The 18,149-nt window shown below is 43.6% G+C and overlaps 1 protein-coding gene across 8 annotated transcripts in view; it reads right to left on the bottom strand.

Annotated features, from left to right (window-relative positions):
- Positions 1-18,149, bottom strand: part of ME2 (malic enzyme 2) — a 1,978,505-nt gene that overhangs the window by 1,218,567 nt on the left and 741,789 nt on the right. For all 8 annotated transcript variants that reach the window (XM_044082071.1, XM_044082092.1, XM_044082073.1 and 5 more), the window contains one exon: positions 5,692-5,825. In XM_044082071.1, the coding sequence (XP_043938006.1) occupies positions 5,692-5,825 (134 nt within the window). The remainder of the gene's footprint in view (positions 1-5,691; positions 5,826-18,149) is intronic.

Raw genomic sequence — 18,149 nt, 5'->3', positions numbered from 1 at the left:
AGATAAAAAGTCCTGGGGAGAAAAGCTCCAGCACAGACAAAATTAGGTACATACACAAGATTGCTAAATATTTATACAAAAGTAGTAGATAAAAACATTTAAGCTCAAAATTCAAAAGCATTCAAAACAATACAATCAATGAGGATTAATGTGAAGTAAATGAGCTGAGAAGTAACGTGAATTACATAACAGAGCAGTTATGCAGAAGGAACATAACAGTACATTATAGAGTGGTTATTCTGAAGGAACACAAGCTTTGTTAGGTAAAGTTCGGTATCATAAGCATAAAAGGAGGTAAGGATGTCATATATTTATGAGGGGTGGGAGCAAGAGCAATCCCATTGGGACCTTAGATATGTGTGAAGATATTTTTTGAACATGTAGTGGTTAGAGGTGGTACGAATGGATGGTGGGAGTGAGTTCCAGAGACGGGAAAGGTTAAAGGATAGTAAGTGTTTACCTGGGGGATAAGATGGTTTATGAACTTCCAGTAGGTTTTGATTGTTGGACCTTAAGACTCTATTTGGTAGGTGCATTTTAAAGGCAGAAGACAGGGAGGGACAAAGAGAGGGGTTGAGAATGAGCTTATGAGCTAAAGTCAGCTGTATATAGATGAGATGATTAGATAGTTCGAGCCAATTTAGTTTTTGGAGAGAGGAACAGTGGTGGGTGGAGGATCTGTGGCTATTAGCGAATTTGGCAATTTTGTTATAGCAGGAGGAAAGCTGGTTTTTAGAGAGATCTGAAGATTAGTCAGTAATGGAGCCCCATAGAGAAGAGAGGGGATGAGAAAGGAGGAAGCAAGAGTGATTTTGGAGGAGCTAGTAAGATACTGATTCTGACGGTAGAGCATACCAAGTTTTTGATGAGCTTTTTTGATATTAAGTTGTAGATGGGAGTTGAAATTAAGCCGGTTGTCAATTTGAACACCTAGTAGCTTAGCTTCAGATACCAGTTCCAAGGGTGAGTTATTTTGGCTGGTAATTGAGAAAGAGTTTATGTCGAAGGAAGTGGATTTGGAGGGGGTAAATACCATTAGTTTTGTTTTGGAGGCATTGAGAGCTAAGTGATTTATTTTCATCCAATGTTCAGTAATTGAGAAAGCTTCCTGAGTGAGTTTTTGGAGCAGAGAGGAAGAGGTGGCAGAGCAGATAATGGTAGAATCATCTGCATATTGGATGATATTTGCAAATGGAATAGATTTGTGGAAATCGTTTATAAATATATTAAAGAGGAGGGACCAAGAATAGATCCTTGGGGAACTCCAGTGGGGGTACTAAGGAAAGAGGAAGTGGCCTTCTTCCATATTACAGCTTGGTATCTGTTAGATAAATAACTGGAGAACCAATTTATGGAGGAGGGAGAGAGGTTAAGTTGTGACAGTTTGGATAAGAGCAGGCTGTGTGAGATAGTGTCGAAGGCCTTGGAGAGGTCAAGTAGTAAGGTAGAGACAATGTGGCTGCAATCGCGTGCTCTATTAACAGTCTCAAGAAAGGACAGGAGGGCTGTCATGGTACTATGATTTGGCCTGAATCCGTGTTGTGTAGGGGTTAAAAGGTTGTTATCTAAGAGATGTGGAAGGAGTTGAAGCTGGATACACTTTTCCAGAAGTTTAGATATGGGGGACAGGATAGCAATAGGGCGGAAGTTATTGACGTTGCAATTGTTGCCTCCTTTATGGAGGGGGATGATAAAGGCTTGCTTCCACAATAGGGGCACTGTGCATTCTTGTATGGAGCGGTTGATTAGAATGCTAATGGGATAGGCAATTGCTTCTGCGGCTATACTTAGGAAGTAAGAGGGGATGTTGTCCGGAGCATTGGTACATGGCTTCAGTTTCTGAAAAAGTTTTTTTATAGTGGAAGTGGGTATAGGTTTAAATGAGAATAGAAAGGAGTGGGGAGAGAGAGTATTTGAGGAAGATATGGGCGAAGAGGGGGTTTGAGTAGTGGATGAGGTGGAAGATAGACAGTGAGAAGATGAGAATGAGGAGATAGAGGTAATGAGGGGAGGGTTGTTTGTGGGAGAGGGTGGGGGTGAATTAGATAATGAGGAGGGGCATGTGAAGGAGGATGTGAGTTTGCTAATAGAGTCAATGAAAAAGGAGTTGAACTGTGTAGCTAGATCTAAGTCTGGGCTATTTGGGTCTGGGGTTGGGGTGTGTGGTTTGCTGGGGTTAAGGAGGGTAGAGATCCCCTTCCAGAATCTTTAAACTTTATATTTTAAACTTCTAAAGATTCATTTTCCTTATTTTTAGATTATTGCCATTCCCTAAAAGATGATCAACAAGAGGTCAGTATCTTACCACCCTTTTGTTTTAGTTTTCAAATTTTTTTTTAAATTTTCTCATCAAAATACTCTCTTCTAGAAACTGTAAAGTGCTACAATTTTACTGAGCTCAGACCATTTATTATGCATATATCTGCCTGGAGTCCCAAACTCTGAATCTTTTAAACCACTTGTACTGATGCCCATTATAAAAACCCACTCATACCAAATGGATAGATACATGACTATAATTAGGATCACTCACATTCCCAATACAAGAATTCTCTCTCAGTTCCTTCTTATATTTGATTTGAAATCGCACTCACGCCTGAGGAAGTCATTCTGCTCTTTTGACAAGGATACTCTATCCTTGTATATATTGATTAGACCCCCACCAGCACACAACTGAATGTTATGCTGTCAGTATGAGTGATTACAAATTCATCCAACTTCCCAGATGCATAAAATGTACCCACTCATATAAAATCATAACTAATGAAGAAAGTTTTAGTAAAGTTTACCTGTAGTGACTTCAGACTCTACTGAGATTTCTAAAATCATGTACTGATACACCAGAAACTTGCCTAACAGAAAACCTGTTGTTTTTTGGGCCCAGGGGCAATTTCCAATGCACTAGCACACAGACAGCTCAGAAATCCAAGTAGACAGCAACAAACTGTGGAGATATCCAATAACTTTCATATGACACAGTTCAGCAGAGAATAATAACATCCTTTACTGCCAAGAGAAACATGTAAAGGTAGGACGGTCCTATCTCCTCAAACTACAGAATAATAGATTTTTTTATACTTACTTTCATTTAAAGCAACATTACTGTAAAAATCACAGAAACACTGACCAATTAAAAATGAACACTACAGCATTAATTTTGCCTATGATCTCCTGACTACTTACTTGTTTATGACTTTCTACATTAAGCATGAGTTCCGAATTCCATAATAGAACTTACTGAAGAGAACAAATCTTTTTACATTTCATCCTTGTAAGCAATTACTAATATTAAACAGTACAGACTACTCAGAGATTCATACAAAAAAATCATTCAGGAATCCATCATGTTATGAAAGCATATTAGAAATTAAATACCCACACTAACAGTTTTCTCTGTATGCCTCATCCTTCAAAGAAATGATCAACAGAGCACTGGCAACCTACAGACACTGGACCCATCTCAGCTTGGCTTTGTTAAGGGAAGGTCTAGCCTACTTAACCAGGCAGACATCTTCAAGAGGGCCATCATTACTATGAATGAGGAGAAAATGGTGGAGACCACCTACCCTGACTTGGCCAAGGCATTCGATACAACACCCCACTCAGGTACTGTTGACAACCTCTGAGAAATGAGCTAAATTCCTACATAACTCACTGGATTGCTGCCTGGCTCAGAGACAGAATCCAAGTCAGGATCGGTGAGACCACCTCCACCAGGAGACTGGTCACCACTGGAGTACCCCAAATTTCTATGTTGGGTCTCTTGCTGATTGGCATCTACTTCTCCTAAGTCAAGTTTAATGTTAAACACCTCTAGTTTACCAAGTTCACAGACTAATGTAAATTGGGAGCTATCATAGATTCCCCCCATGACACCAACATCCCACAAGAACGCGTGACACAAAAAAAATGACTGGTGGCACAGCTAAGGATTAAAACTCAGTGTGAAGAAATGCAAATAAAGCCCTTGGAGAAATCATCCACCCAAGCTAATTATTCCATCAATAAAACATCCCTAACAGTTGACCCAACAGGTAGGGATCTAGGAACATATGTAGACAGACACCTCGCCTTCAACCAAAACTTAGTCAAGATATTAAGAAAATCTTTCTATGATGCCCAACTCATACACAAGAGTATGGCATTCAGGTCCAAGAAGTTACAGTACCACACTAACCAGCCCTTATCAGACTTATCACAGAGTGCAATGCTTTACTTGGCATGTACCTGAACAACCACTTGCAAAACCTGGAATGCCCTCAAGGTTTCTGCACTACGAAAATCCATGATATGAATACCCTGCCCTACACAGATTGACTTAAGGCCCCACCTCTGTACTCAGTCTTCTATAGGTTAGGGAGAGGCAGTATATATCTGGCACATAAGGCACCTCATATCCACCTTTAATGGATCTCTTACACATCCGCAAAACAAGCAGCAGTAGAAACATTAGATCCAAGGACTTGAACTTTATCTGTGACATAAATATAACATGCCGAAGAGACCAGCATGCCTCTCAAAAGATCCCTGCACTATGGAATAAGCTCCCCATCTACGTGAACCAGAGTTCGTCCCTGACCCTATTCAAATGAGACCTTCACCAATACACTGGAAATTGCAAATTCATCCTTGGGCTGGTCCACATGTACAGAGATTGACAGTTCCAACTAGCATACCCCCCAATAACCCTTAGCTACCTCATTACTAACATGCCTCACTATATAGTTGTCCAAAGAACTCAGGGACAAAAGTGGGCTGGGTTGCATGATGGGGCTTGTAAAGACCCCGGTATAAACCTATGAACCCACAAAAAAGTGGAAGAGGGATCTTCAGAAAAGGGAAGGAGCAAATTACATAGACATAAATGGAATTTATGGGAACAACACATACAAAATAATGTTCAGGTGGAAGAGTGAGGCATAAATTGAACAACTTATGTAATGTTGAACTGAAAAAATTGTTAGAAAGAAAACACACGTAATGTGCGTGTGTAAACTGAAAAATATTAGTACGGTTTGTTTTCCTTTCAATTAGTGTGTGTGCGTGTCTGTGTGTGTGTGTGTGTCTATGTCTTAACTGATAAAGATGTTTAAACAAATACGAGAGAAAAAAAAGAAAATACAGTGCAGACACCTGTAGGAGCAAGTCTCTAATGCCAGGCATCACTATGCTTCTGAGCTCAAGAAAATGGTCAGTGCAATGCTGAGCAATCCAAGCAACATATATGCTCAACCTACTCTCAAATACAAATTACACGATTTCAGAACTCAAGCAGTATTGTCAAGCTGCAAGCCAAGACTACAAGCAAGTTACTGGGTCATATAAGAATTTCTCTATGGAGATATCACATCAAATCAACAAGAAAACAACTTTCTGGTATGAAAGTGACCTAGAGATAGGATAATACTGTGCTTTCTTAGGAGTTCTAGACTATCTGAAAACATTCTTGCTAAGCTTGTTCAGGGGAAACTGGAGAAGGCTGAAACTAACAACCTAAGGCAAAACTCTACATAGCCTGTCAGAAACACAGCAGTAATTTCTCTCACTAGAAATGGTTAAATGTCTTGTTTGCAGCACTCTGCTCTCACCAGATAATCACAACCTGAAACTCTAAGAGATGCTTTGTAACCATCTTGACCAAGACTACACATTTAATCTGACATTAAAATCAGCAAATAATGTAAGTCTCACTTTTCCAAGGGATCAGTCATTTTTTCCAAATTTCTATGGAAACGCATAGCTTGAATGTCTTGCGTCTCTATTTTAGGTGGAAGAAGTCCCTGAAGTCCAAGTATCTGTCGCTCCAGCAATGTGAATGCCATACCCTGCAACAAGAGAAAACATTCTTTATTTGACATCCATAAACAAACAAATACAAATTAAGGTACTCTGCAATTAGTAGTTCAACAAAAATCTATCACTTGTCCCTTCTTTCCCTTAACTATTTTTATTCTAAGATTAAGCATTACTTTTTTCTAAGCAACTTTTTCAGGTCTGACAAATTTTTGCTTCAATAGCTGTAATCTGTAAGTCATGCCAAAATAAAAGGCCACACACTACTGGGAATGGGAATCCAGGTGAGAATAAGATCATTATTCCATTCCAAACAAACTCCCATTTGATTATTAATGCCATAACATTCAGATCTCAGTGTCTGTGGCTGGATTTGCCTTCATTTTGTACACTCACCTTGATATCTCCCTCACCCCACTCCAAAAAAAGTTATTCCAGATAAAAGTGAGATTCTATTACACCATCTATTCTCATCCGAGAGGACTGATATTACTAGAAATTGTGTCCTAGGTCCACAATGTATACAATCGCCTTCTGCAAGTTAACAGAATCTGAGCATCTGCCTGCAAACTTTAATAAAAAGATCTGGCAACTAATGTTCTCCTCATAACTTTAGTACCACTTAAGATAAACTCCATTCCTGAATGAGTAAAAGGTAGAAAGTTTTTACGTACACACCAATTAAAGACCTACAAATCTATACACAATGGCTCCTCACTTATTCCATTTTTTTTCCCTCAATACTAAGCCAAAAACATTTCACTCACACACTTCCTCACAGACCTGTACTATTCCTGCTCAAAAGCTGCATTCTGCAGTAAGACATTCACAATCCACGGGCCAAACTCTGGAATGACCTTTCTGGTATACTATTTTAGCACTCACTGGCTAAACTCAACATTGCATGGATTATGGTTTTTATTAAGCTATCTGGCAAATACTTCCATGGTGGTGAAGCGGTAGTGTTGTTGCCTCACAGCGAGCGGTTCTCCCATTCGATTCTCGGCTTGGGTTGGGAGTGTCTTCTGTGTGGAGTCTGCATGACCTCCCCGCGGTTGAGTGGGCGTTCAAAAGACATGTGTTGAATGGGCGTGCCTTCGTTGAAGGCTGGGCATCAGGCTGGCAACTTGACACCATAAAAACCAACTGCCAATCATTAGCGGACCGGAGTTCCGCTGTGGCGACCCCTAATCGGGAAAAGCTGAAAGACAAACAACAACAACATTAAGCTATCTGGCAAATGCATTAAGGAAAAACACAAGTCAAAAGCTGCCTGGTTTCTTAATTAAGTTTGTATTACCCCTATGACATGTGGCTTAGCATCTTTTACTGTGCATGTTTTTATTACTTTGAATTGTTTGATGGTAACTACTGGGACTTCTCTTCCAGTATCCGTAACATTTTGGCAAATGTTTGCGAAATACTGAGCAACATTTGCCATCACAGTTCATTCATTTGGTACCACAAGAACAGAAGTCTGTGGGTTCTGTTCCCATAACAAGTATTGAATTAATTTTTCAATACTGACCCTACAGTGCAGCATAAAGGGGGTGCTGCACACCTGTGTATGTTGTCCTTTGGATGAGATGTTAAACCAAGGTCCTATTTGTTTTGGTAGGTCAATGTAAAAGATTCTATGTCAGTTATTAAAAAAAAAGAAAGAAATAATCCCTGTCACTATACGCCGTATCGTATAGACTTCTTAGGGGAGACTTATGCCTGACCTACAGAGCAACCCAAAAACCAAACCTACCGAACATGCTGCATATCCATAAATTAAATGGGTCTAGGGATATCCATTCCAGGGACTTAAATATGGCCTGTGGCTTAAATAGTACATGCGGAATGGACAGATTCATCTCACAGCTACTGCCCCATCTTTGGAACAGGCTACCAATTCATGTTAAACATAGCACCTCTATGACACTGTTCAAGAGGAACCTGGATGAGTAGATGGGGCACTGCAAATTCTTATTAGGGATAGCGCTCACAACCCTCCTAGCCATGGGCAGTCATCATTAAATGCACTCTTGGGTATTGACTAGTACCTAATATGGTATTACATTGGGTTGAAATGGCTAAGCTTAAAATGACCTCTGGGTCGATAGCCTAGTAATCTGCTAAAATCCTTCTCAGCACCTTTCCATTATTTACACATTTGTTATTTTTGCATTTTAAAACAGTTAACATATTAATTTTCCTAAATACATTCAACAATCATGTTGTAGTTTTACGCTGTGTATCGGGTAAGACTGTATTATCTAACATATACGTATTCCATATTTGAGTATTTGAAATGTACTTTTCTTACCCAGTCTCTCAGTATGAATTTAAAGCTTTTACTGTGTGAAACATTTCATGGGATCTACGTACCTCAGCTATTATACTCATGTTTGATCTTAATCCGGTAACTCTGGAGATCATCTTACTATCTACACTTGTTCTGTGCCCTGCAAACTTTAATCCTAGTCAGGTAACTACCAACCAGGCATACATAATCAGCTATTACGCACTCTGACTGCACAAGACAGTCAAATGCAGGCCAAGTGAGAAACAAAACTAGCAGAAGTTTCTACGTTTTGCCTTACTTCGGAATGATTTGCATCTGTACATTGCCCAATACAGGAAAACATAGTTTTCTGTACCTTAGTTCTTCTTGCTGACACCTTGCTGAGCAACAGGTTATTTTGTATGCCTCTTATGTGTTGCTACCCTTTCTGGACCTTTATTCTCCGGGTAGAGTCTTTTTTTTTCTTGTATGTTACTATGCTGTTATACTCAGGCATTCCTGTAATGTTTACTTAATTATATATTCAGTTCTTGTTTTCTCTTTAATATAATATACATTATCACATAGCTGCTCTGCACCCTGCAAATTTTGGTCCTAATAAGGTAACTACATCAAGGCATACATTGTAATCTGTAGCCCAAAGTGCTTGCCCTTACAGCTATTGGCTGCTCAAGTGACGGATGAGACTGACAGATGCTTGTACATTCTCCCTTACTTTGATCAGGTTTGTATCTGCACAGTGTCCACCATCTCCAAGCATTTTTTTTTAATATACTTCAGTGTTGCTCATCCATTATTTTTTATACCTTGTGTGTGTCGTCACTTGTTCTGGAGGTTCAGATTTTGGGCAGAATTAATATTTGCAGTTGAGCAACAGAGTGGTAATATTCTGTTCCTAATGTAACATTTACTCTATTTTACAACTAACACTCTATGCTTTGTATTTTTATCTTGCTCACATTTTGTTTCTGTACATTTTAATTATCTGTAACCACATTACTACTGCTTTTTGAATTGTGTTGTGATTAACAGCTATGATAAAATTTGTTCTTGTGTCTGTAAAATTTCTGGAGCTTTTCTCCTCAGGCCTCCAGTGAAAATGGGCCTCCGGCTCAGTTGGACCAACCCAGTTAACAAATGTCAAATAAATAAATAGTACTTTCAACATTAGATCAGTATTGTAGGAGCCTAAACATAGTATGGGTAAATTTCCAGTGCTTAGGATTATATAGGGTGGAGGAAGGAATTTAAGCAACCAAGAGCCCCTGGAGAATAGTCCAAGCAAATCCTGATCTGGACCTGAAAAAGGAGCACAGTATGTAATGGTTAGGGAAAGTATGTACAGTGGACCAATCTGGTACCCCAAGGTACTTACAGAATCAAGAAGTTATGTACTCACCATAAAGTTTGATGTATGTAGTCCATCTCGCCTCACATTCTTACCTGTGGGTTCGGAGCCGAATATCGGCTCCGACTCGGCAAACTTTTTTCTAGCTTGAAGTCTTCTATTGGCTGGGCTAAGAAGGTATCCCATGCTGCACTGCTCCATATCCCCAGATCTAGTTTGCTGCGAACACTGCATTCATGCATAACCACATTCTACAAGAGGAATAAACTAAAGTGAAGGGAGCTCTAAAACCAAACCTAACCTCCAGATCCTCCAGGACGGGGGAAAGGTGGGAGGGTAAGTAAGAATGTGAGGCGAGATGGACTACATACATCGAACTTTATGGTGAGTACATAACTTCTTGATGTTATGTAGTCCAATCTCGCCTACATTCTTACCCATGGGACAGCGTCCCCAGCACCTACATCCCGGGAGGCTCAAAGGAAGATACTCCCGAGTACTGTGGAACCAAAGGAAGACCTGCCCCTAGATACCACATCCAGTTTGTAAAGAGTAACAAAGGTGTGAGGAGATGCCCAGGTAGCTGCAGCACAAATAGCATCCATCGACAATCTGGAATGGTAGGCTGTAGATGCAGATACAGCCCTAGTAGAGTGAGCCTTGACTGGAAACTGTAGGTCTTTCCCCCCTAAAGAATAAATGAAAGAGATAAAATTTGATATCCATCTGGATAGTGTGATCTTGGAGACAGGAGACCCCAGTCTGCTTTCCGAAAAGGAAACAAACAGCTGATCAGATTTTCGGATGTCTTTGGTCCTGTGCAGATAGAAACGTAACTGTCTGTGTACAACTAGCTGATGAAATTTAAATTCTACCTTGTTAGAGAAGTGGGGAAAAAACACTGGTAACTCAATAGACTGATTTAGATTAGATACGGATGCCACTTTAGGAAGAAAAGAGGGATTTGGTCTAAGGGAAACCCTGTCTTTATGAAAGATTAAGTATGGAGGTTTGATAGAAAGAGCCTGAATTTCTGAAAAGCGTCTGGCTGAGGTAATGGCTATTAAGAAGGCCATTTTCCAGGTCAAGAATTTCAAGTCACAGGTAGCAGCAGGCTCAAATGGAGGTGAGGTAATGGCTTGCAGAACAAAATTTAGATCCCAGGGCATAATAGGTTATGAGACAGGAGGATGGAGCAACAGAGTGCCCTTCAGGAAAGCCTTACAAAGTCTGTGGGCCATCAGACTAGGCTCATTAGGCAACATGAAAATTAGAAATCGCTGCTAGTTGAACTTTAATGGTAGCAGCCGCTGAGCCCTGCTGGAAAAGCATAGACAAGAAATCCAAAACGGAAGCAATTGGAGCTGTGTAAGGGTCAATTCCCTGGGCCTGAGCCCAAATAGAAAATCTCTTCCATTTGCTGGAATAAATCTTCCTAGTGGAAAGCTTATGAGAGGACAATAAAATGTGAACCACCTCAGGTGAGAAATTATGCAGCCTAACTATCGACGGAAGTGGAGTAGCCAGGCTGTCAACCTGAGGGTCCGCAGAGAGGGGTGGAATTGTCCCATGTGCGTCAGAAGATCTGGTACTGGGTCCAGAACCCAAGGTGTGTCCACCATGTATGGACAGAGAAAGGGGAACCAGACTTGACGAGGCCAGTGTGGGGCAATCAGAATGATTCTGCTTCCCAAGGATTGCGCTTTCTGAATCACCTTTGATATCAAGGGAAACAGAGGGAAAGCATAGAGCAGACCAGAGGGCCAATCCTGAACTACAGCGTCCCTGGGTGACTCCCCCTGTGGGGGGATCAGCGTGAAGTAGCTGCTGCACTTGGCACTGAGGGGGCTGGCAAAAAGGTCACAGCAAAGTTGACCCCACCTGTTGAAGATTCGTTCTGCAACCAGACGATTCAGGGACCACTCGTAAGGCATCAGAAAAGCTCTGCTTAGTCTGTCTGCTATCACGTTGGACTGCCCCGTAATGTGCATTGCCACCAAGAACCATTGGGAAGACACTGCCCACTGCCACACTTGCATGGCCTCTCTGCACAAGGGGTAAGATCCGGTTCCTCCCTGCTTGTTCAGATACCACACAACGGACATGTTGTCCGAGTGAACTGCAATAGTCCCGAGAGGCAGAAAGCTCTGAAGTGCCCGCAACACCAGTAACACCGCTCTCATCTCTAGGACGTTGATGTGCAGGTGTATCTCGTGATCTTGCCATGTGTCTTGGACTGTCCTGCCAAGATAATGCCCCCCCACCCCATCTGGGAGGCATCCGTGGTCACCATGGCGACTAGGGGTGAAGGAACAAAGGGTTTCCCCTTATCCAGATTGTTGGTGCAAAGCCACCATCTGAGATCCTGTTTGCATCTGTCCTTGAGTAAAATCTGATGGGAAAGGGAGTTTTTGGAGAGACCACTGGGCAAAGAGTAGCCACTGAAGGAGCTTCATCTGCAATCTCGCTACAGGGACTAACAGAATTGTTGCTGCCATAGTGCCCAGAAGTTGAAGAACCCATTTTGCTTGTACCTTCCTGAGGGGTAAGAGAACCTGCACCTGATTTTGTAAGGTTGTAATTCTTTCTTGTGGAAGAAAGGCTCGCATCTGAACGGTGTCTATCTCTGCACCTATAAAGATGACACGCTGCGAGGGTGACAAGGCAGATTTTTCCCAGTTCAGTGTTATGCCTAACTGGTGATAGAGAGTGATGGTAGCGTCCCTGGTTTGGATTAGTAGATGCCTGGTGGGGGCGGTGAGGAGCCAGTCGTCCAGATACGGAAACACCTGGAATCCTTGACGTCTCAAGTGAGCTGTCACCACCGCCAAACACTTGGTGAACACCCTGGGGGCTGTGGTGAGACCAAAGGGCAGGGCAAGAAACTGAAAATGACTGGCTCCTGGATGCCCTGTCCATTTTGATATGGTAGTAAGCATCCTTGAGGCCGATGGAGCACATCCATACTTCTTTTCCCAGCAATGGGAAAATCGACTGAAGAGTGACCATTCGGAACTTGGACTTTTGTACATAGTTGTTCAGTTGGCTGAGATCTAGAATGCGTCTCAGGTCCCCTGTTCTTTTCGGCACCAAAAAGAGTAAGTCCCTAGTCCGACCTGGTCTGAGGGGACATACTGGGTGACTCCTTTTTCCAGCAGCTTTGAAAGCTCTGAAGCTGTGTGATCCTTTTGACTGGGTGGAACGTCCGGGATTCTCCTGATTGGAGGGGAGTCTGACGAAAATGGGATGACATAACCTCCGGAAATTATTTGTAATACCCATCGGTCCTGGGTGATGCTGTCCCAGGCTTCCGGGTATAACGATATTCGGCCCCCGACTGGCTCCAGAAACGCACAGTCGGGCAACCCCATCAGTGACGATGGTAGGGAGAGCTGCGAAAGGAATCGCGGTCTCCCGAATTGCGGGGGCCTCCTCTGCCTCTAGGGCGGCATCTCCCTGAATAACCCCCCCTCCTCTGCCTCTGGAGGGGGGCTCACCTTGTGCACCAGGAAAAAACTTCTGTGATTTCTTGAACCAAATCTTCCCACCTCTCTGGGCCTTGGGGTAAGGCCTAGAGAGTAGGGAAAAATGGACCCCTACAACAGACAGTCTTTCCCTCTTGCTCGCACCTGGTGAGGGTGTCTTTCACCTTGGTTCCGAACAAAGAGGAACCATCAAAGGGGGCGTCGGTGAAGGCCTCCGCGAAATGACAAAGGCGCATCCAGGCTTGCCTCCTAAGGGCGACTCCTGAGCTTGCTGCCCTACTCGCTCCCTCGGCTGCATAGGAAATGAGTCGCATGGATGAGTTAATAATGGAGTTGAGGGTAGACACCTGGGCGTTAACCGTCTGGGCCACCGCCTCCGGAATGTTACCCGCTAGAGTATCTCCTAACTCCTTGAGGTGATCTCTCTGGAGCAGAGTGAAATGAGACAGGTAGTTCAGCGACCGTAAGGTAAAGGTTGCTGATGAGAGAGTATGCTTCCCGTACCGGTCCATGGTCCTAGACTCCTTGTTAGGAGGATGGACGGAGGAAGAAGTCTCGGCTACTTCCTTCTGAGTGGCCGCCGCCACCACCATGGAATCCACAGGGACTCCTTTGGTTAGAAACTCTTTACCTGGGGGAGCAGAAAAAAATTTATTGGGTCTCCTGGGTACGGGTTCCACAGAATCAGGGTTCTCCCACACCCTTCGACAAATTAAATCCAGGAGCTCGTCGAAGGGTGGAGACACCCAGGAGGCACCAAAGGCCTTAAGGAAGACCGACTCCTCCTCGGAGGGGGCTTTGGACAGCCAGTCACCTCTTTGTCTCAATATCTCCAGGATGTCGGAGAAAGAAACATCGTCAGAGGATAACTTGGGGCAACCCTCTGACTCCTCGAGGTCGGTATCCGAGGTGAAAGACTCATCCTGGGAGTCTATGTGCTTCCTGTTGCACGTCTTCTTTCCAGGGGGCTTCTCAGGCACAGACTCTGAAGGGCCCTCCGAAAGTTGGGGACCACTCGTGGGGGTATCCCTAGGCCTGGGGGCTCTGCCATCTACAGATAGGGAGAGATCAGAGGCTCTCGCTGGAGTGGAAGGGGATGGAATGACTGATCCGCATGATGTGGCTGAAGATCTGGCCAGCATGTTCCGCATGGCTTCAAAGGCTGCCCCCCCCCCCCCGAGTCCGAGGACCGGCCAGCCTCTGAGACCATGACAGGAGTTGGGGTCCCCCGAGGCGAGGCACCAAGCGGGAAACTTGGAACCGAAAGGTGTCCCCCTCGGGTCTGACTGAAGAAACCCAAGTCCCGAACCCTGTGGACCGGGCCAACAGAGTCGGAGCCGACGTGGGCACCGATAAGGCTGTAGGGGCCATTGGGACCGACGCAGAAACATCATATGGAGCGGAGCATTCCGGCTCCGAAGACAGAGATGCACTCGGAGGAGGAGCAATCGAAGTAAGCATCGGGACGGGCTCCAGAGCCGACTGGGTCGGAGCCGAGAATAATTTAGTCAAAACCGGCGACTGCAGGAGCCTCTGCACCACCCTATCGACATCCATATCCAAAAGAGTCCTGTAGGATTTGGAGGACAGGGAGGGAGATCGAGATCTCCTCTCAGGTGATCTATATGCCTAGTGCTTGGCAACTGGCTCCAAAGAGGTTCCAAGATAATTGGAGCCGACGCTGGTTCCATTACTATCGACACTTCCTGCGGCCCTGAGGACAGTGGAGCCGAGGAGGTCGAATCAAGTTTTGCAATCTTCTCCGGCGGCTCCAAAGAGACAAACGGAGCCGGAGATCTCTTTTTTTCTTTAGAAGACTTAGCTTTTGACTTGGAAATGGAAGCAGAGTCCATAGCTTCCTCGAACGAGGGTTTTAAGAGTCCCTTCAAGATTAGCTTATTCTTTCGTTCCTGTAGCACCTTAGGGCTGAATGCATGGCAGAAGCTACATGCAAATGGATTTCTCCCAGGCAATAGACACACACGGCATGTCCATCAGTGATGGACATCTTATATCTGCACTTGGAGCATTTTTTAAAACCTGAAAGTTTATGCTCCGTCTGATCCTTAGACATACTTATACTACCACTGAGAAAAACCCGCCAACAAGCAAACAGCGGAAATGCAGTTAAACTAGCCAAGTCACTACACTTCACAAAGCACGGGAAAACAATACGGTCAATAACAGGCTCACACACACAGAAAAACAAAAACTCTACTACATGCAAACACTAAAACCTCTAAGTTAAATGTTTTTTTAGCAGAACACCCAAAAACAAGAAGAGGACGGACTAGGTCCTCTAACTAAAGCGGGCCTAGCCCGCTGACACAGTTAGTGGGATAACAAGTAACAGACACTACAAAGAAAAACCACAACAGTCACAGCAACAAGCAGCAATAGCTATTAAAATAGCTTTTGTGATTCAAGAACTCTCAAAAAGAGAAGAAAGAGGGTACTTGGCCACAGCCAAGCGAGACCACGTCCGAGCTACACGAGCGGCAAACGAGATCTGGGGATATGGAGCAGTGCAGCATGGGATACCTTCTTAGCCCAGCCAATAGAAGACTTCGAGCTAGAAAAAAGTTGGCCGAGTCGGAGCCGATATTCGGCTCCGAACCCACGGGTAAGAATGTAGGCGAGATTGGACTACATAACATCCACCTCTTTTCAAAAAGCCACAAAAGAAGCCAAAAACTCATGTAGAGTGATTCTGGATTCTGCCTGAAAATAAACTGTCAAAGTGCAATCAGCAGAAAGAATCAGCAAGACGAGTTACTCCATCACTACCTGTTATTACTAACTGTGATAGGCAACAAACAGCCGATAGGACTTTCTGAAGGAATTTGTTCTTCCCAAGTAGTATATGAGCTCCTTGTGGAAATTCAGAGTACATAAGGTTCATTCTCCTGTATTTTTAGGTTCTGCAGATTTAATAGAGGAGCTCAAAGTAAACTCTGGACCCTTTTTAGGCCTAAAAGAAGGATTTGCTCTCAAAAACCCCTGCCCTTGTGGAAAATCACATAAGGTCGACTGACCCTAAGAGCCTACAACTCAGATATTCTTCTTGTAGAAGTCAGAGCCATGAGAAACAGTTTTCCATGTTAAGAACCTCAAATCAGACTGAGGAACTGGTTCAAACAGAAGAAATGTTAGTTTTTCATGTATAACAAAGAAGTGGTACCTGCTTTCTAGGTGGACAGATAAGTTAAACTCCTTTCAAAAACTGCTTGACATGAAGACATGTAGAATGGGAGAACCAAAGGGCAGACAAGTAAAAATGCCCCAAACATGAATCTTAATAGAAAAGTAAGAAAGGACAGAATTCACACAAATATTCTACAGGTAGAGGAATCTGTACCTTAAAAGGATCCTGGTTCTACCATCGCACCAATTAGAAAACCTGCTCCACTTATACATATACAATTTTCTAGTAGAAGGTATTTTTGCCTACTTTAGTACCTGCTGCATATCGTCAGAAAACAGGTGCCTAAAAAGTTTCAAAACTCCTATCATCCAGGCAGTCAATTTGTGCTTTCAGGTTCCTGTCGTATGTGAGTAAATCCACTCTGCGAGAAGCCTATGGTAACTGCCCTTGGCCATTTTAAAAAGCAGAACCACAGATGCCTGGGTCAAAAGGGAGTCTTCCCCAATAACTTTGGAGAGCACTTCTGAATTTTTAGGAAAGCCCTGGCTAACAGTGGAAAGGTTAGAAAAGAACAGAACATCATTCTAGTCTATTGGAATGAGAAAGTATCTGTCTTCTAGGCCTGTTATCAAGGAATTCTGGAGCAGAATTTCTTTTAACTATTTTGAAAAGAAGCAAACATATCTATTTATGGTGTTCCCCACAGTTGTATCAATTCTTGAATGACCCCAGGTGAAGTTTCCATTTGTGAGAGTCTGTACTGGTACTGCTCAGCTTATCTTCTATAAAGTTTTGCAGTGACAGAACGTATTAGGCTTGAAGAGTAAAACTGAGCAGAAATGTCTACCTCCTTGGCAATCATGGCAATTCTGTGAAGATGGTGATTAGTTGCAAAGAGCCCAGAGATGACTTAAAGCTTTTAGCACATTACCGCCATCTTCTCTGACATTTTTTTATCTATCCCGCTTGTTCACAGGCTGTACATCATCACCCCTTTTGATACAACTGCCTATGCAAAGTCTCAGGCATCTACTGTGCCAGCCCAAGAAGACGACAGAAACATCGTGACAAACGGGGTAAGACTTGGTCCCTCCCTGTTTATGTAGCAGACCACGGACATGTTGTCCGACTGGACAGCAATTGTTCCGGATGGAAGAAGCGGATGAAAAGCTTGCAAACGCCAACAGCACCGCTCTTAACTCCAGGACATTGATATGCAAATTTTCCTCTACATCGGACCACGTGCCTTGGACTGACTCTCCCTGGAAGTGCCCCCCACCCCATCAGGGAAGCATCCGTGGTCACCGTGGCTCTGGCCTGTGGAGCCTGGAAGGAATGACACCAAAGATTTTCATCTGTACGCATCCACCAGAGGAGATCTTGTTTGCAAATGTTGGTGATGAGAATCTTTGAGCTCAGGGGGTGGAGATTGGGTATCCACTGGGCCTGAAGGAGCCATTGTAGTAATGTTATGTGTAGTCTGGCTAAGGGGACTATGGGGATGGCTGCTGCGATAGATCCTAAGGCTTGAAGAATCTCCCTTGCGGGCACCTTGCTTTGGCAAAGTATCACCTGAACTTGTGCCTTGAGTCTCTGAAGCCAGCGGGGAGGAAGAGAGATTAGGCTTGACTGCTTGTTGAATACTGCCCCTATGAATTCCTGTTGTGATGGTTGATGGTTTGATTTCTGCCAGTGTATGGTGATGCCTAATGACTCCGCTAGAGCCTAAGTGTAGTGGAGAGCCCTGACCAGAAGACGCTTGGTGGGGACAGAGGGGAGCCAATCGTCTAGATATGGAAACACCTGGAATCCCTGAAGTTTCAGATGAGCTGTTACCACTGCAAGACATTTTGTGAACACTCTGGGGGCCGCCGAGAGACCGAAAGGCAGGGCTCTGAATTGATAGTGATTGGCTCCCAGCCAGAAGTGAAGGAGGCTCTTGGAGCGCTTGTCCATCTTAATATGGTAATACATATCCTGGACATCTAATGAGAACATCCACACACCCTCCTGCAGATAGGGGAGGATGGATTGAATCCTGACCATGCGGAACTTGGTCTGAACTACTGATTTGTTTAGATGACTGAG

Source organism: Protopterus annectens, chromosome 1.part1 (assembly GCF_019279795.1).
Source record: "Protopterus annectens isolate FY-2018-M chromosome 1.part1, PAN1.0, whole genome shotgun sequence".
Classification (NCBI taxonomy): Eukaryota; Metazoa; Chordata; order Ceratodontiformes; family Protopteridae; genus Protopterus; species Protopterus annectens.
Note: the sequence above shows the minus strand (reverse complement) of the source record. Positions and strands in the feature narration are given on the sequence as shown.